At 47.3% G+C, this 22,949-nt stretch overlaps 7 protein-coding genes across 7 annotated transcripts; 2 read left to right on the forward strand and 5 right to left on the reverse strand.

Annotated features, from left to right (window-relative positions):
• On the reverse strand, positions 1-7,152 carry F9C07_4173 (putative nonsense-mediated mRNA decay protein; the record flags this gene model as incomplete). The annotated part of the gene is made up of 5 exons (XM_071511189.1): positions 1-2,060; positions 2,124-3,769; positions 3,826-4,183; positions 4,214-5,650; positions 5,700-7,152. 5 exons carry the CDS (start codon positions 7,150-7,152, stop codon positions 1-3), a joined length of 6,954 nt encoding a protein of 2,317 aa, XP_071364730.1.
• Positions 7,153-9,222: 2,070 nt separating this feature from the next.
• F9C07_2220286 (uncharacterized protein) lies at positions 9,223-12,247 on the reverse strand (the record flags this gene model as incomplete). Its single annotated transcript, XM_041285167.2, has 3 exons — positions 9,223-10,761; positions 10,835-11,083; positions 11,186-12,247. The coding sequence occupies 3 exons, from the start codon at positions 12,245-12,247 to the stop codon at positions 10,426-10,428; spliced, it is 1,647 nt and encodes a 548-aa protein (XP_041143885.2). The 3' UTR covers positions 9,223-10,425.
• Positions 12,248-14,317: 2,070 nt separating this feature from the next.
• Positions 14,318-15,619, reverse strand: F9C07_4176 (putative amine oxidase; the record flags this gene model as incomplete). The annotated part of the gene is made up of 1 exon (XM_041285168.1): positions 14,318-15,619. One exon carries the CDS (start codon positions 15,617-15,619, stop codon positions 14,318-14,320), a length of 1,302 nt encoding a protein of 433 aa, XP_041143886.1.
• A 631-nt stretch (positions 15,620-16,250) lies between these two features.
• On the reverse strand, positions 16,251-16,456 carry F9C07_4177 (uncharacterized protein; the record flags this gene model as incomplete). The annotated part of the gene is made up of 2 exons (XM_071511190.1): positions 16,251-16,303; positions 16,360-16,456. 2 exons carry the CDS (start codon positions 16,454-16,456, stop codon positions 16,251-16,253), a joined length of 150 nt encoding a protein of 49 aa, XP_071364731.1.
• Positions 16,457-16,883: 427 nt separating this feature from the next.
• On the forward strand, positions 16,884-18,704 carry F9C07_1360032 (monocarboxylate transporter). The gene is made up of 4 exons (XM_041290577.2): positions 16,884-17,737; positions 17,801-18,048; positions 18,109-18,433; positions 18,494-18,704. Exons 1-4 carry the CDS (start codon positions 17,167-17,169, stop codon positions 18,676-18,678), a joined length of 1,329 nt encoding a protein of 442 aa, XP_041143887.1. The 5' UTR covers positions 16,884-17,166; the 3' UTR covers positions 18,679-18,704.
• A 480-nt stretch (positions 18,705-19,184) lies between these two features.
• F9C07_2220288 (HotDog domain-containing protein) lies at positions 19,185-20,321 on the reverse strand (the record flags this gene model as incomplete). The annotated part of the gene is made up of 3 exons (XM_071509719.1): positions 20,135-20,321; positions 19,403-20,075; positions 19,185-19,357 (listed from the first exon to the last, which is right to left on the reverse strand). The coding sequence occupies exons 2-3, from the start codon at positions 19,821-19,823 to the stop codon at positions 19,185-19,187; spliced, it is 594 nt and encodes a 197-aa protein (XP_071364732.1). The 5' UTR covers positions 19,824-20,075; positions 20,135-20,321.
• On the forward strand, positions 20,322-22,121 carry F9C07_2147383 (Saccharopine dehydrogenase-domain-containing protein). The gene has a single exon (XM_041285172.2). It carries the CDS (start codon positions 20,553-20,555, stop codon positions 21,897-21,899), a length of 1,347 nt encoding a protein of 448 aa, XP_041143889.1. The 5' UTR covers positions 20,322-20,552; the 3' UTR covers positions 21,900-22,121.
• The last annotated feature ends 828 nt before the right edge of the window (positions 22,122-22,949 follow it).

Genomic DNA, 22,949 nt, shown 5'->3' on the forward strand with positions numbered 1-22,949 from the left:
TTAAACCCCCAAAGACTCGTTTGATATATAGTGACTCCCTCCCGCACACCGATACCCGTGTTGCTGTTTGATCCACTGAAATCCAGCAACACAAACGCCCATATGACGAAGCTTCTGTTGAATCTGTTGTTCCTTCTTCCTGGCCTTTTCCTCTGCCTCACGCTTCTTGCGAAGATTTTCCAACTTAGCCCGTCTGGCTAGCTCTTCTAGCCGGCGCTGTTCGCGCTGTTTCTTTGCTTCCGTGTCGACATCTGAGTCAGACGATTTGACAGGTGAAGGATGAGGGAGGTCGTTAACTTCCTTTTCCGCGGTGCGTTCGTCATCGAGCAGCTCTTTATATCGATCTTCTGCTGCTTTTGCGGCCTGTCTGTCTTGCTCTAGTTGCTCCCATACTTCATCCGATACCCCATCGTCCCTGGTGACAGAGTCCGAAGGGGCCTCGAGTGCTGAGGGTGCTGGAGGCGAACGTTCATCGTTTTCGGCTGAGCCTTTAGAGGCTGCAGGCGGGTTGAATGTTGTGGTTAGCACTGGCGTAACGGGCTGCCGACCGAGAACCTGGGATTGGAGTAAATCGAGCGTAGGATTCCTTGCCACGGATTGATTTGTTACGCGCTTGATGCGCTCGGACATCATGGCGTCAATCTTACTAATGACAAGATCCTCGCAGATGGCGATCTTCTTATCTCGCATCGACTTAATTGCAACTCCAAAGATTGATTTCGAGATTGTTTGGATATCACGCGCATTGGCCCAGTTCGCGGTCTGAGTAAGTCTGGTGAAACGACTCCGCAATTTCTTCGTAAACTCAGGCCGCGGAGACTCCAATGCGTCCAGGTCAAACCCGTTTATTTTCAACCCAAAATCAGATTTCTGTTTCTGAAGTAGCTTCGTGAGAAGTTTGATGCAATCATCGGGTGTAATACTGGCGAACTCAAGCTCTTCCGGGAACCGACTAGTCAAGCCCGGGTTGATGTTTATGAGACGATTGATGTCCTGGTCGTATCCTGCTAAAATGATAATAAGTTTCTGGAAGAAGTTGGGTTTTGTAATGCAGTCGACAATTTCATCCATTGCCTCCTTTGCGAATTGTCCTTCCGCGAGTCTATATGCCTCGTCAATAAGGAGAACCTTCCCAAGTGATTTCTCTAGCAGCTCCTGTGTCTTAGGACCGGTATGCCCGATATATTGCCCCACCAAATCGGTTGCTGAGCTTTCGATGACCTCCGCGGATGATAGCAAACCCAAATCATAGTACACCTGGCCCATCTTCCTGGCTGTACTTGTTTTCCCTGTTCCTGGAGGCCCCCGGAAAAGGAAGTTGAACGGCACGTGTTGCCTTGGGTCAATCTCAAGCTCTCGGAGGTGTTTAACGGTCAGGCGGTAGTCCTCAAGCTTATTAATTATAGCTTCGCAGCCAATGGTGTCTTGGAATAGCATCCGGACATTTATCTCTTCTCGTTCTCCTCGATCATATTCTGGATCCCAGTCTTGAAGCTCCAAGTAGTCGATCCCAGGGTTCCCGATTTTGGCAGACCGTCGCTGTTGCTGTCGGACCTTAGCGCCATTCAATAGAATGTCAATTTCTCCTGCATTGCCAAAGTGCGGACGGTTGCGAGCACGAGCGAGAATTTCTATCGCTACCTTTGCACCCTTGTCGGACGTGATAAACCCCTGATCTTTTAACTTAAGATCAAGGATTTGCCGCAGTTCTATATCAGAGAAGTCCTCAAAAACAAAAGCATCATCGAGAGCAAATCGCCTGGATAACCCTGGATTGACATTTTGGAACATCTCCTTCATTTGCTCCTCATAACCCAATAATAGAACACAGCGATCATCACCTGGGAGGCTCTGCACCTCTGCGACTATTGTATCAACCACAGCGGTCTTATATTGGTTGGTGTTTGAGCCGCTTCTGTCGCGAGTTCCACCCCCGAAAAGACCATAGGCTTCATCGATAACGAGAACCTTCCCTAGTGTGGATGCCAGGATACCTTTCGTATTTTGCTCAGATCCGCCGATGACACTCCCTATGAAGTCCGCTGGGTTCTTGACTATCACTAAAACCATTCACGCTGTTAGACATCTTCTCTACGTAGGAATGGAGATACTATATTGCTCACCTTCACCGTTCGACAAGTATCCAAGGTCAACAAGAATCTGCCCATAAAGTTTGGCCACCGTCGTCTTACCTGTTCCGGGTGACCCAAGGAACACGCGGTTAAGTGTGAATTCGACTAAAGGCTTCTCATTTAGCTCGCGCTCGTAATTACTTTGTATACTGTCTAATAAAGCGTGTACGGTATTCTTGACGGACGTCAGACCAATCATATTCTGCAGCCTTTCCCAAGCAGAACAATGCTGCAATGCTTTATTGGGCTCTGGACCGAGAAGGTCTTGCTTTGTGAGCAGGAAATCATCGATGGGGGGTTGATTTGGGGCTTTGTTCCTTCTTTCACAGGCTAATCGTGCTGCCTGGCGCGCTGTGATGCGGGCGAGGACATTTTCCACAGTACGCGCATTCCCAAAGCCTTCATGGCCACGTTGTCTGCCAATCCGACGAGCAACGATCCGACAATATAAACCGTTCATACCGCCCTCAACCTTCATGTTGCGTCTGAACTTCTTATTGATCTGATACTCAAGAATCCGAAGAAGCTCCTGCTCAGTGTAGTCCTCAAAGATAAATTCATGCGGGAACCGACTGGGAAGACCGGGATTATGAGCAAAAAACTTCTCCATCTGCCGTCGATATCCTGCAAGAACCACGACCACCTTTCCTGTGAGATTCTCGACTTCGGCAAGCAGGTAGTCAAGGACTTGTGAGCCGGGACCGTTATTTTGAGCCAACTGATAAGCCTCGTCAATAAAAAGCACGCCACCACCATTGTTTAGTATCTTGTTTAGTTGCTTTTCGCAGTCAGACACGCCACCATTGGCGAGTCGCGATCCTGTGGTCTCAGTGATAAAGCTACCAGGGATGATACCCATAGCCGTGAGGAATTTCGCGTAGATACGTGCAACGGTAGTTTTACCCGTTCCTGGGTTTCCGAGGAGGACTGAGCCAAATCGGTCAGCTTTGAAATCAATGTTCTGCCTGAACGCTGCGTCGACTTGGGATTTGATATTGAGAAACTTGGCTTTGATGCTCTCTAGCCCGATCATCCCCATTAGCTGGTCTAACTCCTTGCTTTGTGCGCCTTCGTACTGCTTTTGGTATAGCCAGTCTTGCTCAGAGGAAGATAAAGCTTGCATCATGTCGGGGCCGATCGTGGTCCCTGACGCTGTCTGGCTGATATTCATGCTCCGATCGGGAAGCGTTTGAGAGTTTTGGCCGGTCTGGTCTGAGTTGACAACGCCCGGCGAGGTTTCTCTTTTGCGTTCGGCGCCACGAGTTTTCAATCGTTCAAGATCGTCGAGGGTTTGTTGAAGAACACGCTGCCGTTCTTTCTCATCCTGCTTTTCCTGCTGGAGTCGTCTCTCATGGGCAATCTCATCTTGAATTTCGGCTAGCTGATGCGCATATTCTTGCTGCTTGGCTTGTCGTTTTGCATCAAGTTCCATATCCCTCTGCCGTCGGCGCTCAACCTCCCTATCTTCATCAGCACAACGACGACAATGCCCCATTTTTTGGAAGCATGGCGTTAATTGTTTATGATTGCGCGGACATATCCAATCTGTAGCCGCTTTACATTGCATCTTAGAGTGATCTGACAGCTGATGACACCGCTGGGGACAGTCGTGCATTCCGCAGCTTAGTTTTGTTCCACTGTCGCTGATTAGCCTCTGTCGATAAAGCGAGTATAAACAAAAACAGCAACCCACCACGGCTCTTCGCACCCTCCATCAGGACATTTTGCGTCAAAATCGTCAGGCGATTGGAGAACTGCTAGTCTCTTGGGATGTTGCTCACATTTCACCGGGAGACCGTCGTACAGATGTCCGCTCGTTTGCAGCTGATCAACAAAAGGCCGCCAAACACATTCCCCTTTCTTACTACTAAGAAAAGTCTTCGGGTTTCCGACCATGATTAGGACATCTCGAGCGCGAGAGAGGAGCACGTTGAGCCGCTGTGGGGCCGCCATAAAGCCGATGTCTCCATTCTTGTTGCTTCTCGTTAGGCTCGCGATCACGATTTCACTCTCTTCACCTTGATAATTATCTGCGATTGGATTAGCACGTACTAATGGCTACCAAGGAACTCATCTTCTACCGATGGTGGACAATTTAATCGGTCGCTTGATATGCTGAGCGCTCGCTTGGGTCATCAACCCCGCACGGACGAGGTCATAGCAGTCCAGGTCATTGAGTATAGGGTCTGTTTCTTTACGCAATTCCTCACGGAGAAGAGAAAGTTGACCCAGATAAGGAGTAAGTACCACCAACCTGTCTGTCCCGTACCCTTGCTGGCCGAGATATCGAACGATCCTGAGAACCAGTTGCACCTCGAAAGGGTTTTGCTTGCTTCCTTTACCACCAATATCATTTCTGTCAGCCACCCCACCTAAACTGCCCTCCGGATAGCTATGGCTAATGAAGATGACCCGATCCTGGAGACCTCTCGGGGCGGGCCGGTTCATAGTCTTGTCACCGTCCAGGAGCTCAGGGTAAGTAAGATTGCGCACGAGCGAAGACACTTCAGGCACCATGCGGTGCTGTTTTGCCAAGGTGGAATGAGGGAATCCCGACAACACCAATCGTTCAAAGAGTGACCGATTAAGATTGTACCCCGAACCCTTTTCTACAGACAGGTTATAATTGTTGATCTTTGGTCGCAGTTGCTGGTGGTCACCGATCATGATCAGCTGCTTAGTGTGAGATCCTAAGGCAGTGAGGACGTGCGACTCTAGAATCTCTCCGGCTTCTTCTAAGAGCACAATTCCAGGAGAGATAGCACCAAGGTCTCGAGCATGCATTGCGGCTCCAGTCGTGGTGCATCCGATGATCCGTTTAGTCCGTAGGATCTCGCGTGTTGTTTCGCTCCATAACTCCCCGCGCCTTTCCTCACACCTGTCCAGTCTACTCATTAGACCTTGGACGTTGGCAACCTGCTCTTCAAGCAGAAGTTTGGTCCAAGATTCCACTTTTGCTTGGCGAGAGCTTTTGCTCGTTTGCCACACACTGTTGGCTTGCTCGCTGAGGTGACTGGAAATGGCCGTGGGGTAGTTCTTCCCTTGCACCCAGTGATTGTATAAGTATTGAGAGGTGACTTCCCTGCCTCCTTCACCAACGAGAGTCATCCCCCCGGGATCAACTGGAGGAGTGAGTGCTTCATAAACGTGCGGCTCCTCGAACTCAAGGTATTCGAGGATCGTGTCAGGATTAACTTTGAAATTGAAATAGGTACCAAAAGCGCCGTTGAGGACCTCACGCAACTCCCTACTTTTTTCCTTTATCTGATCAAGAATTCGATAGGTAGCTTGGGTCCGCCTGTTGCTGGAATGCTGTTCAGAGAGCTTGAGCGGCATTATCCGCTGAGAGGATTTGGAGCCGAGTCGAACGATAGCTGATGATGTGATCCCAATGTCTAGCAGATCTTCCAAGAACTGGTCGAGGGCATGGTTCGTATAGCACATCACAAGCATGGCTTCCCTGCTGTGGTCAAATAGTGCTTTCGCTATCAGAGCGCCGATGAACGACTTTCCAGTTCCTAACACGAAGGGTTAGCCAGTCGCAGTCGGTGACGAAGATATAGTTACCTGGTGGGCCCTGAATCAAGCTAACTTTCTGCGTGAGCCCGGAGACGAATGCTTGCATCTGAGATGAATCGAGATTGATGGGTTTCTCGGAGGTTAGCACGTCTTGCAGGGTTCTCACGCCATGGTCGAGATCCTTGATAAGTCTTTCTTCAATGATGTTGGATGAGGAGATCTCGCTGTCGCGTTGGTAGTCTAACAGGTCCTCTGCAAGAGGAAGCTCCGCTTTCTCCTGAAGGCGTCTTAGAATGGGCTCATAGGCGAACACAGCAGTATCTACAAAGAGGAACATGAGGTCGCTGTAGAGTTTGAAATAAGATAGCGTCTTTCTCACAGCATCGTCTCCTATAATTCGCAAGACAATCTTTGGCTCGTCCTCGAGAAGGTAGTCGATTTGTCTGTCAACCGTGGCAAATGAGACAATCTCTTTACCACGGAGAAGACAGCCGAATGACTGATGGCGTAGATAACCGCGGTCGTTCTTTAGAAAAGCCTTTCGGCCTTCCTTGTCCCGGGCTTTCAGAGCTTCTAGGCCTTGCAGACAGGTGATCACCAGGCCGCAAGGGGTCATCCGCCTTTCTGTGCCATTGAATATCTCTTTTACAGACAGTCCCTTGAGTGTGGTGACTGTACGTCTCTTCTTCCTTCCTTTCACCGCCTGCAGCTCCTCGCGTATGTCCGAGAGCATGTCCTCTCGTAAGAGCCGGAATTGATTATCGAGATGACCTGCGACCCGCTTTTCAATGGGCAGTTGCAGGATCTCGTCCGCACGCCGATAGAATGGTTTCTCGACCGAGCAAGACTCGTCATTAGTTGGATAAATTGCAATTTGGCGAAAGTCGGCGTGGTCATTGTCATGCCGACCTCCTGGAACATAATCGGATTTTTCAATAAATGTGTTACTTGCCTTGAGTTCCAACACTTGCTTCAGCTTATGGCCATAGGCGCGGGTTTCAGGTGATGTCGATTTCAGAAGAGAGCCACTGCTGACCACGGTCTGGGCATCATCCACCATATCTGCCTCATTGGCAGACGCGTGAGTGAGACATTCGATCACGAGCCATGTAAAGGCTTGTACCGCCGGTTCTGTAAGGGCATTTGCTTGGAGGGCCTTCATGAAAGCGTTCCACAAAGTTCGCGGCTCAATCATAACTTCGACAATATCTCGCAGATGCTGGCCATTACATAGTGTCTTGATAGAAGGATCAGAAAGGTATTGAAGGAATAAAGCTGTGTGTCTGTTCAAGAAGTCGGGCTTGGTGTTGAATCGGATACCTGCGTGGATGGCGTTTCGGGCAGCGGGGCTGGCGACGATGCGCTCAACACACGCTGCGTGGTTGTTTTTCTCGAAAATCGCTTCCAGTAGCAGCGTAAAGTTATCGACAGTCGCAACCGGCCGTTTACCACTAAGGACAAGGTCGAAAAATTTGGCGAGCCGATCAGTACGAGACGTCATCTTGATGACCTCTCAACTGGCTTGAGTTTGTTGATGGAGGGGCTTTTCAAGTGACAAAAGAAACAGTCAATGCATATAAATAACAATTCAACCACCGGTGACACTGCTTGTTTCTTATGTGGGCTGTGTGGCTCCGCTAAAAGAATGATATTAAAAGAGTAACCCCAGAATCGCCCTAGCAAGAGAATACCCCCAGAGTTACCCCAGAACTATATTCTTACTGAGCAACTCTTTTAACCAGAAACCAAGGGATGCAACTTGATCCTCTCTGGTATTTACCACTACAATAGAGAGTAGGGTAGCAATGCTTTCTTGGGTTTCGTATAGCGGCTGTGATTCGCTAATGATGATAGACCTATGTTTTGTTCTTCAGCCGCACGAAGACATTGAAAAGCGGGGTATTTTTTCTAAAAACAAATATTAAAGCAACTCGGCTTTACTTACTCGAGAAGCTCAGAAACCTGTAATTTCAAATGTTACTTATTGTCAAAACATTCAGTGCTGAACGTACCCAGTAACAGAAAGGCGCCAGTGCGTATGCTGCACTTGTCATTTTATGGCTACATTTTAACCACGCAGAGCCCTTTCCATGTCATAAGCAAAATATACATGGAAAGATCGCGTTGCATTGGCTTTAAGCTAAACAATCTCCAGTCACTCGACTCAAACATAATATTTATAGTCTGGCAAAGTACGGAATACAGCACTCTTCTATTTTGTAAACTTTTACAAAGGGAGAGCTTGCGATATCTAAAGTTTATATATAATTCTTCACTATAAATAAACCTTTCCAGTGGATTCTACATGACTCCTTAATTATTATCAACCTGCCACTTATTCTTAGTTCAGACGTTTTTCAGCCAAGAGACTATAGCTGAGAGCACTAAGATATATACAACATTACTTGTCAATACAGGACGTTGCCATACTCAGGAAAACCATTATTTTATTGCAGCCTAGCTCAGTTGCAGCTTAGGGTTACTAAAACAATCCAAGAGTGTACGTGGCGACACCAGTTTCCGGACAGCCTGTTGATCCCGGTAAGTGACGGATCTACAGGATTGGTGAACCTGTAAAATGACGGGGGCCTATAACATTGAGATTTTGTGGACGTTGTAGTTGATATTACCTTCGATACAACGTAATCGGCAAGTGGTCCGGTCACCCACGCGATTCGGGGCGGGTTCTTGATCTAGAATCCCCTTCGACCCAGAGCTGGGTTGGGGGTGTGTTGGGGGCGGGTTTTTCGGGGCACACTTCTAAAGATACGTTATATTTAATTAAGATAGCTAACTGGTTACAGAGTTCTTGGAAGAATTCCTAGCTTTAATATACACATCTACTTAATATATCGTACTCCTCACATCAGACACCTTGGCGACATAGTCAGATATCGACCACGATTCCTTAGCTGGTATTTATTGTTGTTCGATTCCTTGTTCTTCCCAGGTGTTAAAGGGTTCTCCTAAGATCTATTGAACCTGTAATGTAGGTGGCATGGGAGCGATAAGATGCCTTTGGTTATGCTCGGCTCAGAGTGCAACGTTCATCCTTGTGTTCACACGATAGTACGTGATCATTCCTTCCGGTGACTTATGGCCCATGCTTGAACAGAAAGAGAAGTCTGCACCTGGCCTAACGGGGATGTAGTACGCAGCCACTAGACATGCCAGGTGGCTTGCACGGAATGCAGCTTTCTGTCAAAGATATTGGTTGGACGAGTGACCCGGTCCGTTTATTAACGTACTCATAGACCAGACACTTAAAAGATCGAGTATATCTCAAAACTCCGTAAAAGGAGATTGAGAAAAAAGAAAGGGCTTCCCCTACTTAGGATCACATAAGATACGAGTGTCTATTAAATCTCTGAGTGGAGGTCTTGGCTATGTTTTGAACTGGTATTTTAACAATTCAAGCCTTCATAAATTCATTCCTTACCTTTGGGCGACATCACCGACGCGAACCTATCGGAATTAACGGGTCTCACTGGCTGCGGGCGGCCCTTCCATAGTAGATTTCCACAGCAGGAAATTGTACGTTTCGACCTATGTGACGGAAGTGGTGGAGGCACCGGGATTGGCACATACTTCAGTCCTTGTCTAAAAGGCAAGCACGCTGCCACAATAGCGTAGCGTGAGAAAACAACCATACCGGGTTCGCCAGAAACAATGGAGATCCCCGCAAGTGGGCATGGTTTCCGGTAGCCTCGGTCTTTTCCAAGAGAAGCCACATTGCGTCGTGATAGGAGGCATCCTGGTCTTCATATGAGACCATTGGTTTGTCATTCCGCGACTATTACGACTCGACCCCGCTGGTCATATTTATGACCGCCAAGTCACAAGCACACGATAATCGTATGTTTTAGCTTGCATCATCATCATATGTAGGACGCATGGCCAAAGTTTCGTCTCTTTCCTTTCAGCTCTGGCACAATGATTGATTCGGTAGTAACCTTGGGATGAGCACTATATTGTTTGCGGTAGATTAATAATTATCGTTTAGATGGGTTCTCCGGTGGACAGTTTCATTACTCGCAACTATCATTTCAATCATGTGGCACACTATAGTTGATACCTGCGCCGAGCAGATTGTCTTCCTGTATTATACGCAAGTCCCAAATGTAAGCTTAGCATACCGTGATAATAAGGATTATCAAAATCTGAAAGCGCGCTGTCAGTTACAAAATTAGAGAGTTTTGATCTCTCCACAAGCCACCAGCCTTCGTCAACCCAAATTAAAAAGACCCCGCTTGCTGCCTCACTGGTTAGCGAGGCGCCACGGATGACACTCATTAAAACCTTCAATAAATAAACGGCGAAGATTAATAAGAAAGACTATAGAGAAAGATATTAAACGCTATCGATATATATCTATGTATTTAATTAGTATTTTATATTCTAGGAAGGAAGGAAGATGATATAAACAATCTAGTAAAGAAGATTCCGAAAGCCTCATCCCTTTATTCTGCTTTTACAGATCTGCAGTCGTTATTTTCTCAGGAGAAGAGCAGATTCCTCTTGTTTTATTAAAAATCAAGACTGTTGTGAATAAAGATGGCACTATGCTTTAGGATAAATTTAAATTAAACTTCAAAATGAACAAAAAGGATACAGTTCGTGCTCCAATTAATATTACGGCGGCTAGAGCCATTATAAGTATCTACCAGCGACTCTGAAAGAACTTTAATTTGAGACAGAGAGCAATATCCCCGAAATACCTGCAGGCTAGCCTAGTCATACGAAATCCTTCTCCCCTCTCCCCAAACATTCTGACCTAAGACTCGCCAGAAAGGTACGGCTCAGAGAACTCGTCCTCGGTTGTGTTCTCATCATCTGATGGGTTGATTGTATCCCCTTTTTTCCAACGATCCAATTGACTCCGTTGCTTAGTAGACACTACAAAACGCTCCTCAAAAACCGCTCGCACCGCAGTCCTCGTACCCTGTTTGAAGGCACCTGTATGTGGGACAACGAATAGCACAGCGTTATAAACCCTGGTAGGATGTTTCTTTTCGTCACTGAATTCGCCGTGTATTATCAGGAATAAAAGTCGAAATGCCGCATCTCGTACTCTAGATTTATCACCCCTCACGGCTCGATAACGCTTATACTCGAGTTCGTAATCGATTTTGCAGGCCCTCAGATCGGCAAAAATATTATCAACAGAATTGCCCGCCAAGCACGTCGACCCCAAGAAAGTCATATGTCTCACAAAGTGTGCGATACTGAGGGATATCATTTCGCAATGAGCGAAAACATTGCCGATAGCCTGATTCCAGGCCCTTGAGCGCAATATCAAACAAAGGAATATCTTGGTGGATGAAATCTGTGCTTTGCGGCTGGGCCAGGCGTTGGAACCTAACGAAGGACGATAGATATGGTATCATCAAGGTGTCAATACTGCAAAAAGTATCCCCAATCTTTATTTTTGTCTTTTAGGAGTCTGATCCAATCGCTTGCGCTGATTCCATTTTATTATCGAGCTTCGAATAAAGATCATCTGGTAACATCTTGCTTCCATTTCTCCTCCAAACCTCAAGGTTATCGCTTCGACCGTCATATTTGATAACAGCGTTCCCGTCATTTTCCCTCGCCACTCTGATGATTTCCTTAATCAGTATAACCAAACCCCTAAGATCACTAGCATGGTCTTCTTCCCATTTAGTAATCTCACGAGTGACAGCTTCGACTTCCGGCGGTTCAAATAAGCCACCCTTGTGGTAGGCACGGACAAGATTGGGTGTTTGCGATACCCATAACTGTGGAAGGACTTCTTGGATATTGATAGGCTTATGAGCCACACGTGTTTTAATCTCAAGAGTTGACTGAATTGATACTTGTTTGCCTTCTTCTTTCATCACTAGTTTGGACTCGGCGGGAAGGCGAGAGCGACTTTCGAGTTGCGAAAGAGACATGGTTTTCATCATGCTCAGTAAGCTCCCATTTTCCAATTCCACATTTCGAGATTGAACTCCTGAAAGCTCATCCACATATGCGTCAGTTTCGTAGCGCACTATGAATTTTAAATCACCGAGGTTGTAGGAGATAATCCTATGATGCCCAGTACTAGCGGAAACCTGGGTAGTGGTGAACGCTTTCTCAAACTCGTGACCGTAACCCCGGAACTCGTGTGGCCCGATAAACATATATGTTTCGGCTTCCATTCGACAAAAAATCGCCGTATTGTTCGTGACCTCGACGTCAATGGTAAAGGGTTCAAGTCCATTTTTAGAGAGATTTGGGTTGATGAACGATAAAAGTTTGCGAATATTGTTTCGATCAGTTATTAGGTCAACTAGGCGTATGTTGTATAGAGGATTTTCAATATACAACGAGCGAAAGAGTGGTTCAAGAGGGCTTTCAGGATGGCGAACCGCGTTTTGAGCGATGTAAATGAGCCCAGAGTCTTTGGCCACTTTCTTGGGGGTTTTGGCTGGGGACCAAAGAGGAGGGCAGCCGGGGACGGCAATAGTGGGGGTGGACGATTCGATCCAATTATAAGAGGACAAATGCTCCACATCTGTGATGGATGGCCCTATTCTCTCAGAATTTGTCAGATCTGGGCGATGGATGTCTGCGATCCGAATAGAAGCCATTGTTGCCTTGGTTACTAGATGGGTTCAAGATAACGGGAATGGAATTAAAAATTGAATCATATAAGGTATTCATTTCAGCACAACTCACATGTTTGCCATGGACAAGTCGCATTTGACAACACATACTTGCATACATTGACCAATCTTGGCTTGGTTTACGAAGCGGGGAACCCTCTTCTACAAACCTGTGGCACTTCCTAACCCTGGTAATAAAAACTTTACCTAACAAGTCAAGTAAGAACTGCCTTACCTGGAAGAAGGGCCAACGTTCTTTGTGTATTGTAATACAACGATCTGAAGTGTACAAGTCATATGGATACATGTATTTTTATTAGGATATATTGGCTGTGCCAAGCAGTGATCTATGACCCACGCTAACCTTCAATAGGTCCTCTAAACTATCAATCGATATATATGGTTGAGAGAGGGAAAAAGAACCCTGTATTAAAGTTTTAATATGTTTCTAGATCCAGTCCGGTATCTTTTGTTTCTAGTGGTCCTATAAGGTACCTAGAACGTCCCTATGAATTAAATAAACAAAGTTAACTAGTACCTGATGGAATTGTGTATATAATATTGCTAGTTGTAGTTCCGTTTGATATCAGTTATTGCTACTGGTAATTGGATACCCGGAATAGTTTAATCGGCGTTTCTGGACTAGTTTAATGATTGTCTTAGGAGTAAGCTTAAGAATAACCTGGCTACTAGGGTGGAAGGAAGATATATATGCTTCGATATAGAAAACCTTATTTTCTAGGCTTGGCGGGAACGCTACTGTTACTTCTATCCGGTCTATGATGATTAGGGGGATTGTTTTGCCTAGGATTGATTCTTAGTCGAGAGTTGTATGAGGCATTTCGCAGGCTGTTCCAATTAGATCTGGGGGACTGTATTAGAGACTGCTTATATAACTCGATGAATTGACTGGTGTTGGTGTTGGAGAACGTGAAACGTTACTAAGTAAAGATACAGCCGGTGATTTAGCCGCGGAGAGCTGGTCTTCTGCGAAGGATGGCTCGAGAGCGTTTCGAGTGATGTTTTTATTATTATTCTAGCGATAGACAGGCTTGCACTGTATTCGACGTAAGGGAAATCGTACTGACTCTGCTACTAAAGGCAGTGTTACAGACCCTTGTCTAGCGTACCTTATTGAAGGTGGATATATAAACACCATACTGCCGGAGTCCATATAAGCAGTATGTATCCCCCTATCTTGGTATGATGAAGACGAAGAGAACAAGTTCCCCGAGGTAACATCCAAATGTAATGTGCAGTTTGACGTGGTCACGCAAGTACCCTTGCAAAAAAAGATGTGTCTCCCGCGCCCAGGTATAAAATATGTGGGGTTCCTACAACGGATCCGCGGGGTTCGCGGGGCCCGCGGTTCGTCAGTTAAACTTGCCACTGGCATTTGCGGGAGGTTGATGAATCTCTGAGTCAAGTTGTATTTGAGTTCCAAATTCGTTTCAAACATTCGGCGAAAAACTGTAACGTGGTCTGCTGCGCAAATGATAGTATTATTTTTGTGACAAACTGATGTGATTCCTTTCTAGGAGTCACCTAACCCGCTCAGCCAAAAGGCTCACAAGTGAATCCTGAGCAAGGATTCAATCGGTTAGGTGATATATATATAGGGTAGTATTACCTAGGTCTGCCTACCTAGAACTACACTGATAATGTTATATTAACTAAACAAAGAGGAAGAGAAAGAGGAGGAGGTAGATTATGGGAGGAAGTACACTTAATACTTATCTATCTGGACCAAGTCAGGAAAGAAATGGGTCCACCAGAATTGACTGTTCTACATGCTCAATTCCTAGGCGCCACAATGGACGCCGACAGGATTTTTCTCTTCTTAAATACTATGAAAATGGAAGGATTGACAAGTCTCCATATGCAGAAAGAGAGGATTTGACCTGATACTACCTCTGGTATTTACTAGCTTCCCTCTCCCCCCTATATCCGCGGGTGTCTTCCAGTCAATAATTTATGTAGAAGTTGAATTATGAAAAGCTAGAAAGGCATTTATGATACGTGGAGTAAATTGACTGGAGGATTTTCTATTCAGGGCTATAGTCTCTGTTTGTTTAGCTTGATAAAGACGTCACGAGCAGCTTGTGCGCCGCTCGACAGAGCACCCTCAATTGAGCCCGGCTCACTCGCCGAAACATCGCTGCCTGCAAAATGAATGTTGCCATGTGGCCGTCGGAGTTCCGCAGCACCGGTTGTAAAGAATCCGGGCCGATTCATCATCCAGCCTCCCTTAGAAAATTCATCGCCGACCCAACTATGGTACGCGAAATCGACAACCTCAATACTCGGTATGAACATCCGCAGCGCTGCTTGCACGCCCACGCGATCCTCGCAACAAATAGAAGCATCATCAGAACACATGCAAAGAACGAGCGTATCCCCATCAAAGTACTTCTCCGTTCTCGCGGCATTGAGCGGGTATTTCCCAGCTGGTGCGTAGATACTAAAGGGTTTGATTTCGCCCCGAACTCGAATCCAAAGTTTACCAGCCATGGTTGGATTCTTTCTCGCGATCATCGATCGTGCCATGTCGGGTAACCGCGGTGTGATCTGCACGTCGCCAATGGTATTGAGTGGAAGTGCGACTATCGCCTTCCGAGCATGGATCTCCTTGCCATGCCGAGTTCCAATGATAACCCGACAGCCTTCATCGGTAATGGAGCTCACCGGAGTCGACGTGAGTAGTTTGGCACTTGTTTCAGCCATGATGGCATCAATGAGTCTCTTCGTACCACCCTGAATACTCCACGTGCCGGCCGTTTCAAAAAAAGCATTGAAATTGCCAAAGTAGGTGGCGACGGCGTGCAGCAGTTGTGCAATGCCATGATCTTTGTAAGAATGCACCACACCGGACAATACCCCCTCCAGAACATCCCGCTCATAGGAGGAGAGGTTCAACGAATTGATGCGGTCCTCGATCGACTCTTTCTCGATCTCTGTGTTGTCGATCGCGGTGGGATTGCATGGCATCGGGAATCGATCACGACTGTCTGCAAATAGTCGTTCCAGAAGGGGCAATGCGGTTTTATAGAAATCAGCAGCGCTGCCCGTGTGTACAGCGCTATCGGCCAGCCAGTAATGCATGCCTTCCTTCATTGGGGGGTTGACGGATATTCCATGGCGCTGAAGCTCGCACCAGACGTGCGGTTGTGTCCAGTGTACGTAGCCTCCCCCTAACTCAAGAATACCACCACACGCATGGTCCATATAGGTTCGACCTCCAAGACGATCACGAGCCTCTACCAAGACCACTTTGTGGCCGTTCTTGCTGAGGTCACGAGCTGCGACTATGCCGGCCATGCCAGCCCCGATCACTGCAACATCGAATATTTCGCCCATTCTGATAGCCTTGGTAGTTGCTGGTATACATGAAGTGATTCTCGTCGGCAGGATACCAAGACTTATACATTTCCCGGAATCAGGAGATAGATGAAATCCACTCGGGCAGCTAGAGCGCCGAAAAAAGTATACTCAGGAGTCATCAAATTGGAGGCGCGAAGGGGAAGTGGAGCGCAGTTGAGCGGGTCCCGCGGGTCCGGACGCCAAACAACCTATCCATACCTCAGAGGATATTCTGAATATTGCCATTGAGTGAGAATGATATACCATCCCTGCTCGAGAAATGATTTTGCTAGACCATTTTGACTTGCATGGCATGTAACTTTTGCCAGTCCTGCGTAGGAATTGAAATAATTGGCGGCTGCTGTTCTATAACAGCATTTAAATATCTCTTTAACAACGAGTTGAGGTCGACGAGAGGCGGGACATTCAAGTATGACAGATCGACGCATAGGACTGGGTGACAATTCACCCGTGGTTAGCAGCATACCACGTATAAGGACTAGATCCGTCTACCCCGACATGAACTCCATTTTGCTCTCCTTCCAAGAATGTTTCCTGTTCGGACGAGAGGTCTCTCGGCGGTACTTTTGCGGTAATTACTTTCGAACGGAGGTAGGTTTGTGGGGCCTTATCGGCCGTTAAGGTTCTCGTCGCGGCCCCGCGGTCCCGAGAATTCGTAGTCTAATATTATGGTCGATGTACCAATGGTCTTGGGGTTTAAACGATCTTGGGTTGACCTCCTGCCACTGCGATCACGCTACGTCCAGCTCTCTCTACCAGTGCGGCACATGGGACCATGGTCCAGCGTTCACCGACGGGAAAGTTGGAAGCCATTGTTGCAATATCGACTGTGCGTCGTCTTGAGTCATCGGCATCTTTTATCATATCAGTATTGTATTGGACACAAGCTTTTCTTTCAAGTGGCGCAGGAACATCAGAAGATAACACTATGTGTTCGCCGACGGGTCTTCACGTAATTCATCCGACTTCACCCTCTACGACCCTGCAAACATTAAAACCGATATCATTATAAACTATATACATTTCTTACTCTTCACACTAACAACATCAGAAGCTAGCTAGCATTCTGACCGGTTGGGATCAAGCTTTACCCCGCAGCTAAGCCATCAGTTATGCAGAAGTACCATCGTGGGGCCGCGGCTCCGGGAACAACACGGCTTTATTGGCCGGGCTATCATAAGGACATGATCAATGGCTACCAGGAGACCCGCGGAGGAATTTGAGTTTAAATCGTATAATTCAGTGGATTGCGGGGTCCATGAACTGTCTTGATATTCATCATATGCGCCCTACCATTTCCTATGGGCCGCCATGTTGCTATCGCGCAGTCCCGAGTCCCATATCGACAACTATCGAGAGTTATATGTTGTAAATTGAGTTCAGGGGGCTGAAGCACACGAATGTAGTGGTCATACAGTACCCGCATTGAATTCGCTATTAAAGGGGGTTGGGAATCCCAAAATGGGGGGCAAATATAACCATACTCTTCGTTATTACAACCTTCCACGAATTCGACCAGCTAAATGGCTTTATGCAAGGATCAGGAGGTCGAACTGTCTTTTACGGAGAGCCAGCATATTGAGTTGGCCCGTAATGGCAACGAGGCCAATGGAAGCCCTACTGATCGTGCCATCCAAAATGATGCAGATTTTCCAGATGGTGGTGTCAACGCTTGGCGTACCGCTCTCGGTGGGTTTCTCGCATTCGTTGCCAGCATTGGATTTATGAGTGGTGGCTCGGTATTCCAGAGCTATTACATCACCACGACGCTGTCCTCCTCGAGCGCGTCCGATATTGCCTGGATTGGAAGTGTGCAGCTCTGGGGGTGCTTTTTCTTTGGCATTTGGGCCGGTAGACTGTCTGACAAGTATGGGCCAGCTTTACCCCTGGGACTGGGAACCGTGTTTATGGTTTTTGGCATCATGATGGCATCGATTTCGAAGCAATACTACCAGTTCCTATTATCTCAAGGATTCTGTGTGGCATTGGGAATGGGCTGGATATTCACACCGGCTCTAGCAGTTCAGTCACAATGGTTTTTGAGAAGACGGGGCTTCGTGGTTGGTGCTGTGATGTCCGGCCAAAATGTGGGAGGTATGTATCTGACTGGTGTGTACAAGATTCTGTTTCCGGGGCTTACCTTAATTTATCAATCAGGGATCATTTGGCCTGTATTGACCAATAAGCTTCTCATTGATAACGGAATGTCATTAGGCTGGACACTACGCATCATTGGCTTCATACAGCTGGGTCTGATGACCGCTGCGACTCTATTAGTCAAGCCGCGATTTCCGCGAACCTCGAATATTGATGGGTTCCCCATCAGACAATATTTTACCCATAAACGGACCATCGCTTTTACCATCGCATTGGTCATCATGGACTTGGGAATTTATATCCCGTGGGTACGTGGCCGCGGTATACGATTAGCCCACCCTTGACTAACAAGATCTTCGTCATCACAGTTTTACATTACACCCTTTACAATGACATATGGTGCTTCTGCGAGTCTGGCCTTCTACAATGCAGCAATCCTAAATGGCGGCGCATTTGTGGGATGTCATGCTTTGGGGATTGTAGCGGATTCTGGGTTGGGCTTTTTCAATTGTCTCACAGTGACCACCTTCGCAAGTGCGGTCGTCGCCTTCGCGTGGATTGGTGCAAGAAATGTTGGAGGTATCATTGTGTGGACGGTAGCATACGGCATTTTATCTGGTGCGCTCCAAGCCATATTTTCGCCATGTTTATCTCTCCTGGCACCGACGCCAGAGGTGACTGGGTCTTGGAATGGTAAGTGATTCGAATTCTCTCTTTGACTCAAATCTGAGTTGAACATAACATGATGAACAGGGATCGCTATCACGATTGGGTCATTTGCAGTCTTAGGGACTGGTCCGATTGCCGGAAAGTTGCTCGGTGATGAGGATGGAACGGGTTACGTCCTGATGCAATTGTTCACGGGAATTTGCTTGGCCCTTGCGGGCGTTTTCTATCTAGCCACGAGGGTCTTAGTGTCTCGTGACAGATGGATTTAAGAGGGTAAGCGTACAATTTGGGCAGTGAGAGCTGAGCACATTGCCGTTGTGGTTATGAGCATGGATACTTTGTGACCCGGAGTGCCCAATCAACCGAGCCTACCAAAACCTCATTCACATAAATACCCATCCCTCTCAGATTCGTCCGACAGACAATAATAATGACAATAATGAAAACAAACGTGGGGTTTATCTCCCCATAATCGAAGCCAACAGCGGACTGCGCTACAAAGCGTGAACTTGATTGATAGTCCCCGTACCTGCCTTCTGCCTAGAGTAATGGTTGCAGCCTCTTAGGCTGCCCCTACTGTACTATACATCATGTAGTCGGGGACAATGTAAATGAATCTACTACCCACACTACTATTCCTCCTACTGTAATCGCAGCCTCTACTGTTCTACGGAGCAAAAGCCCGAGCACGGTTGGCAACGAGAAGACAAGATTACTGGGAAAGTCGCGGCTTATGGCGAACTTTATTAAGTGAAAGGTCACTCAATAGTTCTTTCTATAACTGAGACTTTAGCCGGATATAGAGGGATTTCGCCGTCGCTGTCATTGAGCCTTCGTGGTCGAGAACGTGTGCCTCAAGGAACCATTTCCTACCTTCCGTCCTCTTCACCCATGTTTTGACGACAATTATACCGGGAGTAGGCACAGGTGAGCGATAGTCTACTTCGACTCTCGCTGTAAGTCAATGCTCCTGTTAGTCTGGGATGAAAACGCGATAGGTCTCGGCGCAGAGACCCAATGTCTCGTCTAACAAAGCTGCCAGAACTTCGCCGTGGGTAGTGTTGATATAGCGGGTCACACCCGATTCAAGTTGACAAAAAGCAACAAAATGTGGCTCCTCTAGACCTTCCGGTTGGTCAGATTCCTTCTTAACGGTTAGGAGGCTCGGGAGAAAATTTTCCTTTCGCGCCAAAGATAAGATACGTGGAATAGTGTTATTCGTGTTGATTGCATTGCTGAAGGATTTGTCGGACAAGTCTCCTTTGTTGTATCTCGTGAAAAAAGGTACTGGCTGGTAGGGACTTGACTTCTCCAAGTATGGGCGGGCAAAAGGCATCTGGGCGAAGAAGTCGACATCTTCCTGAGAGACGGGAAGCTTGCTGATCAGCTCTCGGTACGTATGTTTGTACATCATCGGTTGACATGGTGATCGATTATATGCTCAAGGTCTGTTTGCCGAACCGCCGCGGTTCCGACCTGTGGCTTCCTCTACCGAGAAGGGGAACGAATGGTTTATGAGCTTGTGCAACGGCATTTATTAGAACTATTATGCGCAACTATCATTGGTCCCGCGGAGATAGGGACCCGAGTCAAGATTGTCACCAATGCTTCCATTCGTAGTGGAATGTCTATGTCCAGTTTGTCGATCTTTGGAGGGAGATTTCGCCTGGGGCACTTGATTAATGTCGATAGTAGACAAAATTGGGTTAAAGGGCTTCAACCGACCCATTTGATATGCCAGGCTGCCATCCTATCATCTTCCGTTCCAAGATCTATTATTTATTTTTCTTTCGGAACCAATGCTAGGTCCATAAGCACAGACACTCCGGTAGTTTGACATGCACCGGACGTGGGGTTGTCTCAACGGCTCCGCGGGTGCGCGGGTGCGGGCCACAAGATAATTTGTCCGTGGAAAGAACCTTGGAACCAGAACGAGAGAAGACTTTAACCACTAAGCTTGTAACCTCACTCGTCAATTTTTGAGTTACATGGGACTGCATACCAAGACCTTCCAGCTGAGAGGGAATGTAACCTTTGGTAGAGTGATTTGTCCGGGCTTCTCGGTGACAGCCTACAACATAAATAGGAGGCGCATCTCGAGCTTCTTTCTTTTTCCATCCTACCAATCTGGAAATTTGCAAATATGACCGATTCTACAAACCTCAAGCCCGTTGTCTTCATCGGCGCAGCCGGCGAGATGTGTCGAGTGGCTGTGGAGCGATTTGCGAAAGCCAGCAATGCTCAGCTTGTTCTTGCGGATCTCAATACCACTGTCATCGAATCCCTTGCCGCCAGCTTTCCCCCTGGCCGGGCAAGTACTCAGAAGCTCGATCTCTTCGACGAAACTGCCCTTGCCAATCTCATTAGTGGCGCCGGACTGGTTGTCCTAGGTGCAGGGCCATATTCCAAGACTTCTCAACCAGTCGTCAAAGCATGCATCAAGGCCAAAGTTCCTTATCTCGACTTTGATGATGATGTCGAGAGTACCCAAGACGCCCTTAACCTGGATCAGGAAGCCAAAAAGGCGGGCGTGCCTCTCTATATTGGTTGTGGTGCATCACCAGGGCTGAGTAATGTCATGGTGATGGACGCCACGAGTGAGCTCGACACTGTCAATAGCATCGACATCTGCTGGCTTGTCGGTGACGAAACTAGTGTTGGGAAAGCTGTACTGCAGCATTTGATGCACATAGCTGCTGGACCATGCTTGACATGGGTCGATTCGAAGCCAACTGTGAACGAATCTTGGGTCGGGACCACCTATGCGCCCATGTATGCGGAAGACGGTGAGAGACTCTTGCATGAAACGGCCCATCCTGAGCCGGTGACACTGCCGCGTCTTTTCCCGCATGTCTCTCGAATTCAATGCTTCGGCTCGTTAGATCCGAAGCCACTCAATGGCATTGCTCGTGGTCTGGGGTCTGCTGTCCGCACCAAGGCTTTGTCACTGGACGATGCAGTTGACTTTTTATACAACTTGGCAAGCAAACCACCACTGGAGGGTGGCCTGGGTGGGGCCTTTGAAGCATGCAAAGGACACCTCCGTGGTGGTGATATTACCCTCAAGGAGCTTTTTGGCGTGGTCAGCCACTCTGTTGGCCCTCTGCGGTACGCTTTATGGGGAATGCTTGAGCAAATTTGGAACGGCGAGTGCACCACCGCCGAGGTTGTGACTTATATCATGAACGCAATAACTGGCACCAAAATCGAAAACCGAGGGAACACGCTTGTGAGAGCAACCGGTATGCGTGGTGGGGTGCCGACAGTGATCACCAAACGCAACCCTAAAAACGGCAAGGATTCCTACTTATGCCAGAGTATGGGCACAGTTACTGGAACATCAACTGCTGCCTTCATGGTCATGGCGCTAGAAGACGGACGCAAGCGAAGTGGTGTCTTTTGCCCAGAAGACTGGGCTAAGCCCGATGTGTTTTACAGGGCCTTGGAGCGGGTTGGAGTCCCCAGAGATGAGATTATCGAGTCTATCTAAGTGCTCTTAATGCAGGATTAGTGAGCATAAGTAATTCCGAACTTGTTTTTGTGCATTGTTTCCGAGCATAGTATCCCTGCAATCAATTCACCGATTTGTTAACGATCACACTGTGTGTTAACTATTTGTCCATTGCTCACAAAATCTTCACTGGAATTGTTGATATGAGGCAGCCAATCCCAGACTAGACAGTAGTGATGACAACAATATATCTAGTTTGCCTGTCAACAGTAGACCGGAGCAAGGCAACAAGGCAGGGGTATATGTAATGACAATAGGTACGGCAGGTTCAGCCAAGTAGCCACAACATCGGTTCAGAGGCGTTCGGGGTATCCAAGTGCGAAGCTGAAGTGACTTGAGGAGTAACGCGGCAAGGGTACGACACGAAACCAATTTTTTTTTTCTTTTTTTTCTTCAAAAGATAGAGACAGAATTTGGGTGAACACGGGTATACAACAGTAGGGATTCGCATATAGTCACCACACTACTAGATTATCAGGTAAGGTCAGATCGTCTGGCGGTTTATCAACTAGAGACTAAATCCTTTTTCAGGACGCCCAATTTGGGGGACGTAGCTATCACCTTATACAGCTCCCCTTCTCTATTTTCGGCGAGAAAAACAATTTGGCAGCATTGAAACGATAATTAGAACTTGGTCCGTCAAAATCCTGATACAATATTCTAGAGAAACAATCGCTGTGCATATTAGATCTGCAATCGCTTTACTATATCCATAAAAATAGAGGCCATGTGCAGATACCAAGAGACCGATCATTTCAAGGGGAGACCTTGGCCCAATGATTTTTAAAGCAAACTCAGCTGAAAAGGGTCAGTGCAGTGGTCGCTCAGCAGATTATGATTCTCACCCCGGCTCCCCATCCTCACCCTGTCTATTGCACACTCACCCTATTCTCATCCGGGCGGCACCCACCGCACTACTTGCTGTGCTTTAGCCACACGCCGGGAGGTTAGTAGTTGGGTGGGTGACCACCAGCGAATCCCTCCTGTAGTATTACCAAGTTCAACGTGTCGCTTTTCGGGAGGGGTGGC

Source organism: Aspergillus flavus, chromosome 3 (assembly GCF_009017415.1).
Source record: "Aspergillus flavus chromosome 3, complete sequence".
Lineage (NCBI taxonomy): Eukaryota > Fungi > Ascomycota > Eurotiomycetes > Eurotiales > Aspergillaceae > Aspergillus > Aspergillus flavus.